General features: G+C 38.7%; 1 protein-coding gene across 1 annotated transcript in view; it reads left to right on the forward strand.

Annotated features, from left to right (window-relative positions):
- The window catches only part of MALRD1 (MAM and LDL receptor class A domain containing 1), a 642,247-nt gene that overhangs the window by 589,858 nt on the left and 35,143 nt on the right, over positions 1-17,246 (forward strand). Inside the window, 2 exon segments of the mRNA XM_055092251.1 lie at positions 10,678-10,757; positions 10,854-10,959. Of these exon segments, the coding sequence (XP_054948226.1) occupies positions 10,678-10,757; positions 10,854-10,959 (186 nt within the window).

Here is a 17,246-nt window from a genome sequence, read left to right on the forward strand (position 1 = left end):
TTACACTATTCTCTAATGATTGTTTGTATTTCTGTGGGTTCAGTTGTGATATCCCCTTCATCATTTTTATTGTGTCTATTTAATTCTTCTCTCTTTTCTTATTAGTCTAGCTAGTGGTCTATTTTACTGTTTTTTTCAAAAAACACCTCCTGGATTCGTTGATCTTTTGAAGGCTTTTTCATGCCTCTGTCTCCTTCAGTTCCACCTTGATCTTGGTTGTTTCTTGTCTTCTGCTAGCTTTGGGTTTTTTTTCCTCTTGGTTCTCTAGTTCTTTTAGTTTGATGTTAGGATGTCAATTTGAGATCTTTTGAGCTTTTCGATGTGGGGATTTAGTGCTACAAATTTCCCTCTTAACACTGCTTTATCTGTGTCCCAGAGATTCTGGTACATTGTCCCTTTGTTCTCATTGGTTTCAAAAAACTTCATTTCTACCTTAATTTCATTATTTACCCAGGAATCATTCAGAAGCAGGTTGTTCAATTTCCATTTAGCTGTGTGGTTTGGAGTAAGTTTCTTAATCTTGAGTTCTAGTTTGATTGTGCTGTAGTCTGAGAGACTGTTTGTTATGATTTCAGTTCTTTTGCATTTGCTGGAGAGTGTCTTACTTCCAATTTATGATCAATTTTAGAGTGAGTACCATGTGGTGCCAAGAAGAATGTATATTGTTTTGTTTTGCAGTGTACAGTTCTACAGATATCTATCAGGTTCAGTTGATCCAGAGCTAAGTTCCAGTCCTGAATATCCTTGTTTATTTTCTGTCTCAATGATCTGTGTAATATTGACAGTTTGGTGTTAAAGTCTTCCACTATTATTGTGTGGAAGTAAAAGTCTCTTTGTAGGTCTCTAAGAACTTGTTTTATGAATCTGGGTGCTCCTATATTGGGTGCATATATATTTAGAATAGTTAGCTCTTCTTCTTGAATTGACCCCTTTACCATTATGTAATGCCCTTCTTTGTCTTTTTTGATCTTTGTTGGTTTAAAGTGTGTTTTGCCAGAAACTGGGATTGCAACCCCTGCTTTTTTCTGCTTTCCATTTGCTTGGTAAATTTCCCTCCATACTTTATTTTGAGCCTATGTGTATCTTTCGATGTGAGATGGATCTCTTGAATACAGCATACCAATGGGTCTTGACTGTATATCCATCTTGCCATTCTGTGTCTTTTAATTGGGGCATTTAGCTGATTTATATTTAAAGTTACTATTGTTATATGTGAATGTGATCCTGTCATCATGATGCTAGCTGGTTATTTTGCAGACTTGTTGATGTAGTTGCTTCATAGTGTCATTGGTCTTTGTACTTCAGTGTGTTTTTGTAGTGGCTGGTAACAGTTTTTCCTTTCCATATTTAGTTCTTCCTTCAGGAGCTCTTGGAAGGCAGGTCTGGTGGTGATGAATTCCCTCAGCATTTGCTTGCCTGAAAAGAATTTTATTAATATTTCTCTTTTGCTTATGAAGCTTAGTTTGGCCAGATATGAAATTCTGGGTTGGAAATTATTGTCTTTAAGAATGTTAAATATTGCCCCCCGATATCTGCTGGCTTGTAGGGTTTCTGCTGAGAGGTCTGCTGTTAGTCTGATGGGCTTCTCTTAGTAGATGACCTGGCCTTTCTCTCTGGCTGCCCTTAACATTTTTTTCCTTCATTTTGACCTTGGAGAATCTGATTATGTGTCTTGGGGTTGGTCTTCTTCTGGAGTATCTTACTGAGGTTCTCTTGATTTCCTGAATTTGAATGTTGAATTTGAATGTTGGTCTGTCTTGCTAGGCTCGGGAAGTTCTCCTGGATGATATCCTGAAGTATGTTTTCCAACCTGGTTCCATTTTCCTCATCTCTTTCAGGTACCCCAGTCAGTCATGGGTTCAGTCTTTTTACATAATCCCATAGTTCTCTGAGGTTTTGTTCATTCCTTTTTATTCTTTTTTCTCTAATCATGTCTGCCTGTCTTATTTCAGCAAGATAGTCTTTACGCTCTGAAATTCTTTACTCTGCTTGGTCAGTTTGGCTATTGATATTTGCGATTGCATTGTGACATTCTTGTGTTGTGTTTTTTCAGCTCCATCAGGTTATTTATGCTTGCTTCAAACCTGGTTATTCTGGTTAACGCCTCCTGTAATGTTTTATCATGGTTCTTAGCTTCTTTGCATTGGGTTAGAACATGCTCCTTTAGCTCAACAAAGTTCATTATTACCCACCTTCTGAAACCGACTTCTGTCAGTTCAACCATCTCAGCCTCAGCCCAGTTCTGTGCCCTTGCTAGAGAGGTGTTGTGATCATTTGGAGGAAAAGAGGCACTCTGGGTTTTTGAGTTTTCTGCATTTTTTCGTTGATTCTTTCTCATCTTCATGACTTTCTCCATCTTTTATCTTTAAGGCTACTGACCTTTGGATGGGGTTTTTGTGGGGAAATGTCACTTTTTATTTTTATTTTTCTGAGATAGAGTCTTGCTGTTTCCAGGCTGGAGTGCAATGGCACAGTCTCAGCTCACTGCTACCTCTGTCTCCCCACATTAGCTGTAGCTGAGACTACAGGCATGCACCACCACACCCAGCTAATTTCTGGGATACCAACATTTTATGGAATAACTACATCTCTGTGTTAGTACTTTATTTTACTTTAGACTTATTAGAACAATTATAAATAAATAAAACTTTTTTTTTACTTTAGACTTATTAGAACAATTCAAGTCGATTAAAAGACTGGAGTAAACCCTCTGCCAGTTCCTACCAAATTAATCATGAACCCATGCTTAGAAAACGTGAGGTTCCTCATTTGTTTTCTCTGACAATGAGACAAATGAGCTGAGATGGGCACACAATGACAATAAGGGTAGGAGGAGTTTTTGTTCCAGGTGTTAGTGAGTAATGAATGGGTGTTACCAGGCACACTCAGAAATAAGTTATTTCAAAAACTTCTTCATTATAACCTACTAATAGCAAAAGACCTGTTAGAATTTAAGAAAGATTTGATTAGGTTGGCTGTGGCTGAAAGCGTCCAATTATATTTTATTTTTTCCTTTCTCCTCTTCATGTTAAGAAAACAGGCTCTTATGCATGAATGGAGCGGGATGTTTATCTCTCTCTTTCAGGTGGGCTCTGCCTAATACTTATAAATATTATGAAACATGCCAGAGCTAATTAGATGTGGAAGAAATTAGTCCAAGCAAATTAATCACTGCTACTCAATGTGGAATTTTAGCGCTTTGTGGCTCAGAGATTATTTAGTGGCTTCTCTTGCTTTCTCATTTTGTTGCGATATAATTCACCCATGACAATGAGAATGGCTTGCTGAGGATTACCTCAATTTCCCCTTCTGCTGACAGAGGCTCAGCCTATGGCCCAGAAAACACTCGATCTGAGCTGCAGCTTTCAAGTTAAGTTGGAAGAGCAGTACTTTCTCCCGCCTGGAGCCCTTCTGATGGGATAGAAACCTCACCTGGGCATGGGGAAAAGTCATGTACATGGCAGGCCCTGAGCATCTTCAGCACCTGCTGATTCTTCCCTTTCCTGTGTAACATGATCAAAAGCCTCCAGCCTACTGAGACATCAAAATGGGTTTGAGGCCGGGCACAGTGGCTGACTCCTGTAATCTCAGCACTTTGGGAGGCCGAGGAAGGCAGATCACTTGAGGCCAGGTTGTTCAAGACCAGCCTGGCCAATATGGGGAAACCCCATCTCTACCAAAAAAAAAAAAAAAAAAAAAAGAAGAAGTTTTCAAAATGGCAGAATTGGTAAGCCATGAAAACAGAAACTATGGCAGTCACTTTTTACTCTTTCTAAGTCTTAACCAAATGCTCACAATGGGATCGGAGACTGCCTTTGTTAGATCCAGCTCCCTGGCAGGCCAGGCTGTTAGGGAATGTGGGCCTAAGGTCAGCTGGGAAAAGCCACGACCAGAATTTATAGCAGAAAGCTGAAGATTGTGTAGCAAATAGCTTGGCATAGCACTTTACAGTCTACAATGTATTTTCATGTGCATCGTAATATTTAATTCTCATACACATTCTGAGAGTGACACTTACTGCAGTTTGTAAATAGGAAACTGAATCTGCCTGACTCTCCCAAAGCCACATAGCTAGAAAGCAGCAGAGTCTAGCTTGAACTCCAGGTGCCCTGAGTCCTGCATTCCTTTCTCTTTCCAGCGTCACAGCTGCCTCTCTATATCTTGAGATGTTTGCAGGATGAGGCTTAATGTGATAAACTGACATTTTCAAACCTTTACAGCCAGAAATTTATTATGAGAGTGTTGCTCTCATAACAGATAAAAATTGTAAAGTTAATTAGCATTACAAATGATTTTTTATGCATTCTTTTATTTATTTATTTATTTTACTTTAAGTTCTGGGATACACGTGCAGAACGTGCAGGATTGCTACATAGGTATACATGTGCTGTGGTGGTTTGCTGCACATATCAACCCGTCATCTGGTTTTCAAGCCCAGCATGCATTAGGTATTTGTCCTAATGCTCTCCCTCCCCTTGTCCCTCACCCCCCGATAGGCCCCGGTGTGTGATGTTCCCCTCCCTGTGTCCATGTGTTCTCATTGTTCAGCTCCCACTTATGAGTGAGAACATGCAATGTTTGGTTTTCTGTTCCTGTGTTCTTGTGTTAGTTTGCTGAGGATGATGGTTTCTGGCTTCATCCACGTTCCTGCAAAGGACATGAACTCATTCTTTTTTATGTCTGCATATTTTAACTTTAGTGAAGCAAAACCGTGTAGTCAACAGAGCCAATGTTGAAAATCTCCATCAGATTGCACCCTTTGGTGATTTACAGCGCAATCTCTCTGTGACTTCATCTTCTCCACTGTGAAATGAGGAAATAATTCTGACTTTGTAACATTATCATATTATAAAAATCGAGAAAGCATTTAGAATCTTGTCTAGCACACAACAAGTGCTCAATAAATATTTCTTATTGGGTGGGCTTTATATAATTTCTAAAGCATGTAATGTAAATAGAGAGCAACACCATCACCTTTCAACATGATAGACATGAGTTGCTATAAAAAATACCTGCTAATGGCTGGGCATGGTGGCTTATGCCTGTAATTCCAGCACTTTGGGAGGCTGGGGCAGATGGATCACTTGAGGCCGGAATTTTGAGACCAGCCTGGTCAACATGGTGAAACCCTGTCTCTACTAAAAATACAAAAATTAGGCATGCTGGCGCATGCCTGTAGTCTCAGCTGCTCAGATGGCTGAGGCAGGAGAATCTGTTGAACCTGGGAGATGGAGGTTGCAGTGAGCCAAGATCGTGCCATTGCACTCCAGCCTGGGTGACACAGCAAGACTCTAACTCAAAAACAAATAAATAAATAAACATAACCTGCTAAAAAGAAAAACAAGGCTATGTACTGTGAAACAAAATTATAAATCGAATCTGGAATATATTCGAAACATACTGCTTCTGAAGGAATTTTTCTTCCACATCCTTTAAAACTACAAAATTAGAGACTGAGCATGGTATGGAATCAGTATACTATGATATAGAATTAGTAAATCTGCAGGTTAGTGTAGGATCCTATTAACAACTCATATTTGGATATATCTCTCCAGAAAAAATCAGTTATAGGATTTCTATATACTTGGATAACCAATTTTTTCAAAGCACAGTTACAGTATACATATATAAACACTTCCTTCTTTGGAATAAATATAATTTAATATATCACATGGTCCATAAATGCCCAGGTGAGATTGCACATTTTTTACTTTCTAGGTCTGGAGAAATAAAGATTCATGAGGCAATTTTTTCATGCTCTCTTTAAGAACTTTTCTTTATCTTTCTTCTATTTTATTTTCTATTTTGCATCTTAGTTATTTTTACATGTATTTTTCATTTTCTTTCTAAGTTCATACTTCCACAAATTCCCCAGCCATGGCTTGTCCATCTTTGTATCCTCAACATATCTGGTAGAGTACCTTGTACATAGTAGATGTTCAATAAATATTTTATGAACACAGGATTATTGATTTAATGAGCAGAGCTGTAGGGAGAAAAATGGAGAAGTAGAAGAATTAAAGTTTGTGTGTAGATGTGTGTGTGTGCTAGTAATCGAAGACCCAATTCAAACTGGCTCAAATGATACAGGAATTTATTGACTTATACAACTGAAAGTCTACATGCAGAGCAGGCTTGGAACATGAACTGATGGAAAAGTTTGCAATGCCATCAAAGTTATTTTGCTGTTTCTCAATGACTTTGAAGGCTCTGTCTTCCTATCAATTGATTTTATCCCTAGGCTGCTTATTGTAGCAGCCTAGCAGATGAGTACCTGAACTTAAGAGAGCTGGATGCTTCCTGTTTTACATCAGAGTTGGGGAGAATAGGTCTCTTACCACAATTATCCATTGAAATGTACCCTTTTGTGACAGAATTCTTACTGGACAAACTTACATCCATGTCTATCTGTGAACCAATCCCATGGATTAGCAATGCCGTGCAGTGATAGGTGTGGTTCTGAGCCCAATTACAGCAAGAAAAATGGCATGGCCCTAGGAATTGGGTTGAGGATCCAATTCTGTTAGCAATGGAGAGTATCTGAGTCATGCAGCACCTAAGTATGTTACTGTAGGCAGTGAATTCTTATGGGTCTGCAGCAACCTCCATTCTTGCCTTCTCAGAAGAAAGAGTTCCACCGAGGGGCATAAGACAGAGGAGAGACACAGTCAAGTTTTAGAGCAGGAGTGAAAATTTATTAAAAAGCTTTAGAACAGGAATGAAAAGGAGTAAAGTACACTTGGAAGAGGGCCAAGAGGGAAACTCGAGAGATCAAGAGCACATTTTGACGTTTGACTTGGAGTTTTACATGTTGGCATACTTCCAGGGTCTTGCATCCCTTCTCCCCTGATTCTTCCCTTGGGGTGGGCTGTCTGCATGTGTGGGGGCCCACTGATGCTTTGGAGTGGCCGTGCGTGGCGTGTTTGCTGCAGTTGTGCGCATGCTCACTCGAGGCGTTCTTCGCTTACCAGTCCAACATCCCTAGAGGAAGGTCATATACCAGTTAAACTGCCGTTTTGCCTCTTAGTGTGCATGTGTGAGCCCATTTGCTCAACTCCTGAGATCTTATTAGGAAGCTGCTGATCTCCAGTTTCAGGTGTTTCTATCCAATGGGAGACTGCCTTTCCCTTGCTCCGGCTGTGGCCAATTATTATTTTAGAGAGGCAGCTTAACAACTGCCTAACAATCACCTGATGGTCACCTGGCATTTCTGGTGGAGGGTTGCCTTCTCCTGCCCTGTTAATATCTGACTAGCGACCTACTGTGACAATCCCAACCAAATCGTGGAAATGCTATACAATTTGTGGAGGGAAGGGAGTGAGGATGGAAGGCTAAATGAATTTGAAGGCGGTAACCACAGCATGTGCAACATACATTGGGTAATAGTTTAAACTTCCAGAGTTCAAAAAATAGGCTGAAATGCCGCAGTGTTACAGTCACACTTACTAGACACACAAAAGAAGTGGTAAAATGTAGAGCCCCATAAAAGCTCAAAATACATCAGGTCCTCCTGGGATGCTTTTTACTTATGAGTGCTCTTTGAAAAAAAAAAAAATAACGAGTGGATTTTTTTCCCTCCTATTAAGCTTAATTGTTAATTTTATGAGTAAAACTGATTCTAATAATTTCCTATAATAAGATGGCCAAAGTAATTACATCGTATCTAACATTTTTTTTCTTCTTGACGTTAAAACAAACAAGCATTCTAATTTAGACTGATGTGTCTTAGTACAAGTATTATTTAATGTTTATGGTCTTTATGGATCTTTTTGCATTACACAAAGGGCAGAATCATATTTGCATTCAGCCTTGTGTAGTCATGAAATAGCAAGGAGATTACCTGCAAAGGGCTCTTCTAGTCCTTAAGTAATTGTCAAGCTCGTAAGGTGAATCTCATTGTGCTATTCCTTTAAGATCCTTCTTTCTGGACTCAGACAATCGTTCAGCATTTCCCATACCCACCCACCAACCCACTTAGCCACTCGGCTTCCCACAGCTATGCCTAAAATATCCCCACTTGCACTGGTTTTCTCTGGTTGGCATCAGCCTAGCCTAAATCCACTGAATTACCTTCACAGAGCTTATCCACTTTCCTTGTCCTATTTCTCTCTATAGGAGCCTTCACCCTTTACCCCAACCAACTATAAAAATACCCAACACACCACTTAAAAACAAATACTTGCTTTATCCCTTCAGGATTAGACATTTTTTTGTTGTTATACAAATCTTACTGATTTACTATTGAGAAAGTTGGTACAAAAGTAATTTCGCTTTTGGCCATTCCTTTTAGAGACAATGACTGCAATTACTTTTGCACCAATCTAATAAATAGATGAGGAAGATAGCTAAGCTTCCCTACCCAGATTCCATGTGAAAAATAATGGAGAAAATCACTGTAACATTTTCTTTGTAAAACACCTTAATTATTATTATTTTTTATGTTATGTTATGTTATGTTATGTTATGTTATGTTATGTTATGTTATGTTATGTTATGTTATTTTTGGAGAAGGAGTCTCACTCTGTTGCCCAGGCTGGAGTGCAGTGGAGCGATCTCGAGTCACTGCAAACTCCGCCTCCCAGGTTCAAGCAGTTTTCCTGCCTCAGCCTCCCACGTCGCTGGGATTACAGGCACCCGCCACCACACCCAGCTAATTTTTGTATTTTTAGTAGAGAAGGGGTTTCGCCATGTTGGCCAGGCTGGTCTTGGAACTTCTGATCTCAGATGATCTGCCCGCCTTGGCCTCCCAAAGTGCTTGGATTACAGGCATGAGCCACTGTGCCCGGCCTATTATTATTATTATCTGAGACAGGGTCTTGCTCTGTCACCCATGTGACAACAGGTCTTTACAAAGTTCAGAATTGGAGAATATCCTGGGCCTCTAAATGGGTGACGAGGTTTATTTCTCACCAAATCTTTCTGTTATTTTTATTTTTATAGGCAAACTTTTGTCAATAAGAGCAAATTTTCTATCTTTATTTTTTGTTTTATCCCTCATTCTATGTGTATTTTCTGTAAAATTAACATAAGAATTATTTCAGTCTAGTTGAACTCTCCATAGAACTGTCAAAAGGCCACTCAGTACTCTATTTGTTCATCACCAGGTTTTATATATAAATATAAATATATATACATTTAGATAAATAGGCAGTATAGATAATAGATAGATGGATAGAAGATAGAATGAAAGAACAATAGGTAGGTAGATAGATAGATAGTTAGACAGACAGACAGCATTCATATTCTTTCTCCATATGTCTTGGGTTTCTCCATTATTTTTTTTAACTGATAACCTAAGACAGTTTTCCACTAAAATTTATCAATAGGCACATTCAAACGTGTACTATTTGTCTAAGATCATTACTGTAGCCCTGATGCCAGGAAAGTGGCACTTTCAACATTTAAAGGAATTGAATTAACTCAGAGTGAAAATGTGTCCCCATCTCTAGATCATACCAGTGTGTGCACGTGTGAAAGATTGACAAGTAGGATTCACAAGGTCAAATGAGGACTGACAAGGAATGCATCTTAAGGATTGTGAGGGAAAAAAACAAATACCCCAATCTCTCACAATTCTAATTTATTTTAACTTGAATTGCAGAAACGTTAAAACAATGAAATTATCTTCATTTCTACTTTAAAAATAATATTTGCTAAAGAAAGAAAGGCATTCTGATAGGCCTCCATGAACTTCTAAGCTTTTTATATTTAAAGAAGCTGATTGCTTTTGTGAAGGAATTACTTTTGAGCATACAAATTTTCAAATTTAAAAGAGATTAAGTGAAAATTCAATACATTGTACTGAAGAAGCATTGCTTCTAACACTCAGTTTTTATACACTCATATTCAAAAGCTACGCTTTCATCCTATTTTGTAGCATGTACTGTGAAGTTGGCAGGAAATTTGACCAAACCCTTCGAAATTTGTATCCTGTTACTGCTGTTAAACAAATGTGTATACATGAACTTTCAGATACTACCAGAAAAATTTCAATACATTTACTGCTTAGCAATAAACCTTATCCCTTAGAGGCAGAAGGTACTCTTTCATTCTTAACTTTCTCAAGACCATCCGTACCAGTGTTAAAAGTTTCATCATGTACATCTCTAAATAAAACAAAGGTGATGGAACCCTAGTAAGTGTCTGAGAATTTACTAGTACATCAAATGAGATTATTAACCTGTTTCCAAATCTAAACACTTGAAGGATTATCCCTTTGTAATGAGAAATAAATGTGTTCTTTGGTTTGTATTTATGGTAATGTAAAATTTGAATCTGCTCCGTTAGTTTCCTGAAATGACTTGAATCTCTTCACTATAGAAAAATGTGCTGCCTTTTGGATTTGAGGCAAATGATGGATAAAGTAAAGTAATATTGGACACTGGTGAAAAATGAGTCAATTTTTAAAAACAAAGAACGATGTGGAAACCATGTTTCTACCTTATAAAGTCAAGAAGATGAATATTGAAGAAAATTATCTTACACAATGATATGAAAATAATACAATTTAATTTTGGTTTTGCTTTGGCTTGAAGTTTTTGTTTTTTTTATCAAAGTTGTCCATGTTCCTAGTATCTCGTTATTTATTGACATTCATGATTTTATCCCATGCCAGTTGTGTTCAAATATCTTTTCACTTTTCTTTTTTCCAACTGTTTCATTTTATCTCATTTCCAGATGTAGACAAGGCTGGAAAGGAAATCGATGCCATATCAAGTTTAATCCTCCTACTACAGACTTCACATACACTCAGAATAGTAGGTGACATTGTGACTAAACAAATGGCTTGGTTTGGGGTGGTCTGTAATATATTTCACTGCATATTTATCTTTTTCTTTGGTTTAAAATTCCAGATACATGGACTCTCCTGGGTATTGGATTAGCATTCCTGATGACTCACATCACAGTTGCAGTCTTGTGTTTTCTTGCAAACAGAAAGGTACCAATAAGATAAGTGATGCCTTTAGTTGCTAAATGAAATATACCATAGCAGAAAAATTTTCTTCAACATTTCCTTTGCTATTTTTTTCTTTCACTCCATATTACATGCAGGAAACTTTAGTGTTTTGCTGCTTTATGGATTTATTTTTCTGGGCAGAAAAGAGGAGCTACCTAACAAGAATTGCTCTTCGTTTTTTAGTTTAAAGCCTGAAGTTTACTTTTCAGATTATATTAGGGGCTTTTTGAGGGCATATATATATATATATATATATATATATATGAAATTTATGTATATATGAAATTTATATATATATGAAATTTATATATATATGAAATTTTTATATATATGAAATTTCATTTATATAGAAATTTTTATATATATGAAATTTCATATATATAGAAATTTTTATATATATGAAATTATATATATATATATATATATAAAATTTCATCCCTGGGATGCAAGGCTGGTTCAACATACACAAATCAATAAATGTAATCCAGCATATAAACAGAACAAAGACAAAAACCACATGATTATCTCAATAGATGCAGAAAAGGCCTTTGACAAAATTCAACAGCCCTTCATGCTAAAAACTCTCAATAAATTAAGTATGGATGGGACATATCTCAAAATTATAAGAGCTATTTCTGTCAACCCACAGCCAATATCATACTGAATGGGCAAAAGCTGGAAGCATTCCCTTTGAAAACTGGCACAAGACAGGGATGCCCTCTCTCACCACTCCTATTCAACATAGTGTTGGAAGTTCTGGCCAGGGCAGTCAGGCAGGAGAAAGAAAGAAAGGGTATTCAATTAGGAAAAGAGGAAGTCAAATTGTCCCTGTTTGCAGCTGACATGATTGTATATCTAGAAAACCCCATCGTCTCAGCCCAAAATCTCCTTAAGCTGATAAGCAACTTCAGCAAAGTCTCAGGATACAAAATCAATGTGCAGAAATCACAAGCATTCTTATACACCAATAACAGACAAACAGAGAGCCAAATCATGAGTGAACTCCCATTCACAATTACTTCAAAGAGAATAAAATACCTAGGAATCCAACTTACAAGGGATGTGAAGGACCTCTTCAAGGAGAACTACAAACCACTGCTCAATGAAATAAAAGAGGACACAAACAAATGGAAGAACCTTCCATGCTCATGGATAGGAAAAATCAATATTGTGAAAATGGCCATACTGCCCAAGGTAATTTATAGATTCAGTGCCATCCCTATCAAGCAAGCAATGACTTTCTTCACAGAATTGGAAAAAACTACTTTAAAGTTCATATGGAACCAAAAAAGAGCCCGCATCACCAAGTCAATCCTAAGGCAAAAGAACAAAGCTGGAGGCATCACGCTACCTGACTTCAAACTATACTACAAGGCTATAGTAACCAAAACAGCATGGTACTGGTACCAAAACAGAGATATAGACTAATGGAACAGAACAGAGCCCTCAGAAATAATACCACACATCTACAACCATCTGATCTTTGACAAACCTGACAAAAACAAGAAATGGGGAAAGGATTCCCTATTTAATAAATGGTGCTGGGAAAACTAGCTAGCCATATGTAGAAAGCTGAAACTGGATCCCTTCCTTACACCTTATACAAAAATTAATTCAAGGTGGATTAAAGACGTAAATGTTAGACCTAAAACCATAAAAACCCTAGAAGAAAACCTAGGCAATACCATTCAGGACATAGGCGTGGGCAAGGACTTCATGTCTAAAACACCAAAAGCAATGGCAACAAAAGCCAAAATTGACAAATGGGATCTAATTAAACTAAAGAGCTTCTGCACAGCAAAAGAAACCACCATCAGAGTGAACAGGCAACCTACAGAATGGGAGAAAATTTTTGCAATCTACTCATCGGACAAAGGGCTAATATCCAGGATCTACAATGAACTCAAACAAATTCACAAGAAAAAAACAAACAACCCCATCAACAAGTGGGCAAAGGATATGAACAGACACTTCTCAAAAGAAGACATTTATGCAGCCAACAGACACATGAAAAAATGCTCATCATCACTGGCCATCAGAGAAATGTAAATCAAAACCACAATGAGATATCATCTCACACCAGTTAGAATGGCGATCATTAAAAAGTCAGGAAACAGCAGGTGCTAGAGAGGATGTGGAGAAATAGGAACACTTTTACACTGTTGGTGGGACTGTCAACTAGTTCAACCATTGTGGAAGTCAGTGTGGCGATTCCTGAAGGATCTAGAACTAGAAATACCATTTGACCCAGCCATCCATTACTGGGTATATACCCAAAGGATTATAAATCATGCTGCTATAAAGACACATGCACATGTACGTTTATTGCGGCACTATTCACAATAGCAAAGACTTGGAACCAAGCCAAATGTCCAACAATGATAGACTGGATTAAGCAAATGTGGCACATATACACCATGGAATACTATGCAGCCATAAAAAATGATAAGTTCATGTCCTTTGCAGGGACATGGATGAAGCTGGGAACCATTGTTCTCAGCAAACTATCGCAAGGACAAAAAACCAAACACCGCGTGTTCTCACTCACAGGTGGGAATTGAACAATGAGAATACTTGGACAGAGGAAGGGTGACATCACACACCGGGGCCTGTCTTGGGGTGGGGGTAGTGGGGAGGCATAGCATTAGGAGACATACCCAATGTAAATGATGAGTTAATGGGTGCAGCACACCAACATGGTGCATGTATACATATGTAACAAGACTGCATGTCGTGCACATGTACCCTAGAACTTAAAGTATAATAAAAAATATATAAATATATTTGAAATATTTATATATGACATTATCCACCGACTAAAAAGAGATGAGGGGCTAGATTTGCCATTACTGGTGGTGCCTGGGGAAGATAGCAGAACGGCAAAGGAAATTCTTTCTTTGCTTACACAGTGTGTTAGCCTGTTCTCACACTGCTAATAAAGACATACCAAGACTGCATAATTTCTAAAGGAAAGAAGTTTAATGGACTCACAGTTTCATATGGCTGGGGAGGCCTCACAATCATGGTAGAAGGCAAAAGAGAAGCAAAGGCATGTTTTTCTTTCTTTCTTTTTTTTTTTTTTTGAGATGGAGTCTCACTCTGTTGCCCAGGCTGAAGTGCAGTGGCACAATCTCGGCTCACTGCAACCTCCACCACCTGGGTTCAAATGATTCTTCTGCCTCAGCCTCCCAAGTAGCTGGGATTACAGGTACCTGCCACCATGCCCGGCTAATTTTTTATTTTTTATTTTTAGTAGAGACAGGGTTTCACCATCTTGACCAGGTTGGTCTCAAACTTCTGACCTAGTAATCCACCTGCCTCAGCCTCCCAAAGTGCTGGGATTACAGGCATGAGTCACCGTGCCCGGCCGCCAAAGCCATGTCTTTCATGGCAGCAGGCAAGAGAGCTTGTGTAGGGGAACTCCCCTTTATAAAACCATTGGATCTTGTGAGACGTAATCACTATCATAAGAACAGCATGGGAAAAACTCACTCCCATGATTCAATTGCCTTCCGCCAAGTCACTCCAATGACACATGAGAATTATTACAATTTTAGGTGAGATTTGGGTGGAGACACAGCTGAACCATATCACATACGGAGGCAGGACTCGTGGCACTAATGTTTTAGCCCAAGCATCCCATGTACTGAGCATGTGCAAAACAGGGGCCAAGAGCTGCTGCATCTGCATGAAGGAACTCTGCAGTCTGGGCTCAGACAAGACTCAGAGACCCTGCCAATCAACAGTGCCACTAAGGGTCCTGGATCCTTTCAACCCATTACCCATTTTCTCATTCCTAGTATGGGTTCCAAGTAAACCAAGTAACAAATGTGATTGGCTTTTATGAACTCAGCAAGATAAGGGCTCACTTAAAGATTTAATAACATTTTTAGAAATTAAAGAAATACATCATATCTTGAACACCTGAGTTTGTGGTCAGAAATTCAGATCTACTGCAACACCAAATATGTCACAGAGCAAAGGATAATTCACTGTTTTCCTTGATGTCAAATTGTACAACCGCCTGATGAATTCTCTTCAGATCTTCAGCCTGCAGTCATGTGAATAAGCAGACAGCTATCTTGATAACAGCAATTACAGCAAGGTTATTATAGAATTACGGTGTTCATTAGAAAAAAATGATATTTTTAATCCATTAAGACTATCTTGGTCCAGGCACAGTGGCTCATAACTGTAATCCCAGCACTTTGGGAGGCCAAGATGGGCAGATCACTTGAGGTCAGGAGTTCAAGACCAGCCTGGCCACCATGAGGAAACCCCATCTCTGCCCAAAATTTAAAAAAAAAAAATTAGCCTAGTGTGTTGGCATATGCCTGTAATCCCAGCTGCTTGGGAGAGTGAGACAGGAGAATCATTTGAACCTGGGAGGCAGAGGTTGCAGTGAGCTGAGGTCACGCCACCACACTCCAACCTGGGTGACAAAGTGAGACTCCAGAAAACAAAAAAAGACTATCTTATTCATTAGTAATTCTTTATTTTTTATGAGCCTACAATATGCTAGACAACATGAACACAAACATGAATGAGAAGCAGTCTAGACTTTAAGAAGTTTGTAATCTAGGGAAAGAAGAAGATACATAAACCACTAGGTGAAATACTAGTGTATTTGTCTGGCTTCTCCAGAAAAACACACAAAAAAATAGGATATAGAGATAGAGACAGAGAGACAAAGAGAAAGAGAGAGAGAGATTTAAGCAGTTGTCTCATGCAATTGTGGGGACTGGCAAGCTTGAAACCTGTAAGGCAGACCAGCAGACTAGAAATCCAAGTAAGAGTTGATGGTCCAGTCTTGAGTCTAAAATCTACAGGGCAAACCACCAGGCAGGAAACTCTGACAGAGTTTTGCATCTCAGTCTTGAGGCAGAACCCTTTCTTCATAAGGAAATCCCAGTCTGCGCTTGAGCCCCCGCCCCCGCCCCCATTATGGAGGGCCATGTGCCTTAATTAAAGTCAACTGATTATAAAGGTTAATCATGTCTGAAAACTACCTCCACAGCAACCTCTAGACTAGTGTCTGACCAAACAATCGGGCATCATAGCCTAGCCAAGTTAACACAAAAAGTTTACTTTCGTAATATAGAAGCAACCTGTCATTTTCACACCCCCAGCAAGAGCGTTCCAAAAGAATTCTAAATTTCACAGTTTCTCCAGATTCATGTTGAACAACCTATCATATGGAAGTTATTGAGAGGACCCTCGGGCAAATATTGGTGGCAGTATGCCACAGCCCAACAGAGCCACCTCTCTTGCTCTCTTCTATTTCTCTCATTTTCTTTAATTTTACATGTTCCTTTCTCTTTGCTTCTTACCTTCTTTCTTTGCCAGGCTCTACTCCTATTTACCCTTTCCCTATTTCTTTGTCCATCTTCTCTTAACCTCAATTTTTCTTCTGTCTCCCTGTTTTTAAAAGTATTTTCTTCCAGTAATACTGGGAGAAATACTTATTTAGATGCCCCAGGGTTTGCCTCTCCAACCACTTTTCTTCCTCCTCTACACATTCTCCATAGATGTCATTCATTTCCAAGGTTTTAAGTGACATCTAGATGTAAATGCCTTCAAGTCAGGTCTCTCTGTTACTGAAATATTTTTCCAAGCTCCAGATCCATACCATGCTTTCAACCATTTGTTAGTCTTTCCAGCTGAATATTTCTCTAACTACTTTGACCTTAACATATGAGATATTAGTGCTTATAATTTCTATATCCTGGAATCTACCTTTGAAGCCTGAGGAATAAAGGGTACCATCATCATTTGAGGTGTAAAGCTCAGATATAGCTGTTTTTATTGTCTTACCAAACACATCAGAGCTCTAATAGTATCAATCCCTCATACACAAGTATCACAAGGAATTGAGTAAAAGTGGCTACACCCCTCAAATAAGAGGTCCAAGTAACACATGTTCTATGAACTGCCAAAGACTACTAATAATTGGGGTCAGACACAATCCCTGAGGCTCACAAAAGGATGCAGAACCATCTCTGTTGAACCATCTCTTTCCTCTTCCCAGTCTATACTAGGAGGCAACTGGAAAGAAAGGAGGATGAGAGTTTTTGAAGTTATTGTCTTTTGAATAGTGCGGTATCTTTGGTGAGAAGTTTTTCCTCTTTCCTGGGAGAAGAAATGGGGAAGGAGAGGAAGATACCATCACCAGCACTACCCAAAACCAATGATGGAAAGGCTCCAAAAGGACAATAGTTTAGATTGATGATGCCTAGAAAACAGGTGCAAAATCTACAAAAATCTCCCCGGAGCTGCATCAGAATAGAGA

Source organism: Pan paniscus, chromosome 8 (genome assembly GCF_029289425.2).
Source record: "Pan paniscus chromosome 8, NHGRI_mPanPan1-v2.0_pri, whole genome shotgun sequence".
In the NCBI taxonomy this organism is placed as follows: Eukaryota; Metazoa; Chordata; class Mammalia; order Primates; family Hominidae; genus Pan; species Pan paniscus.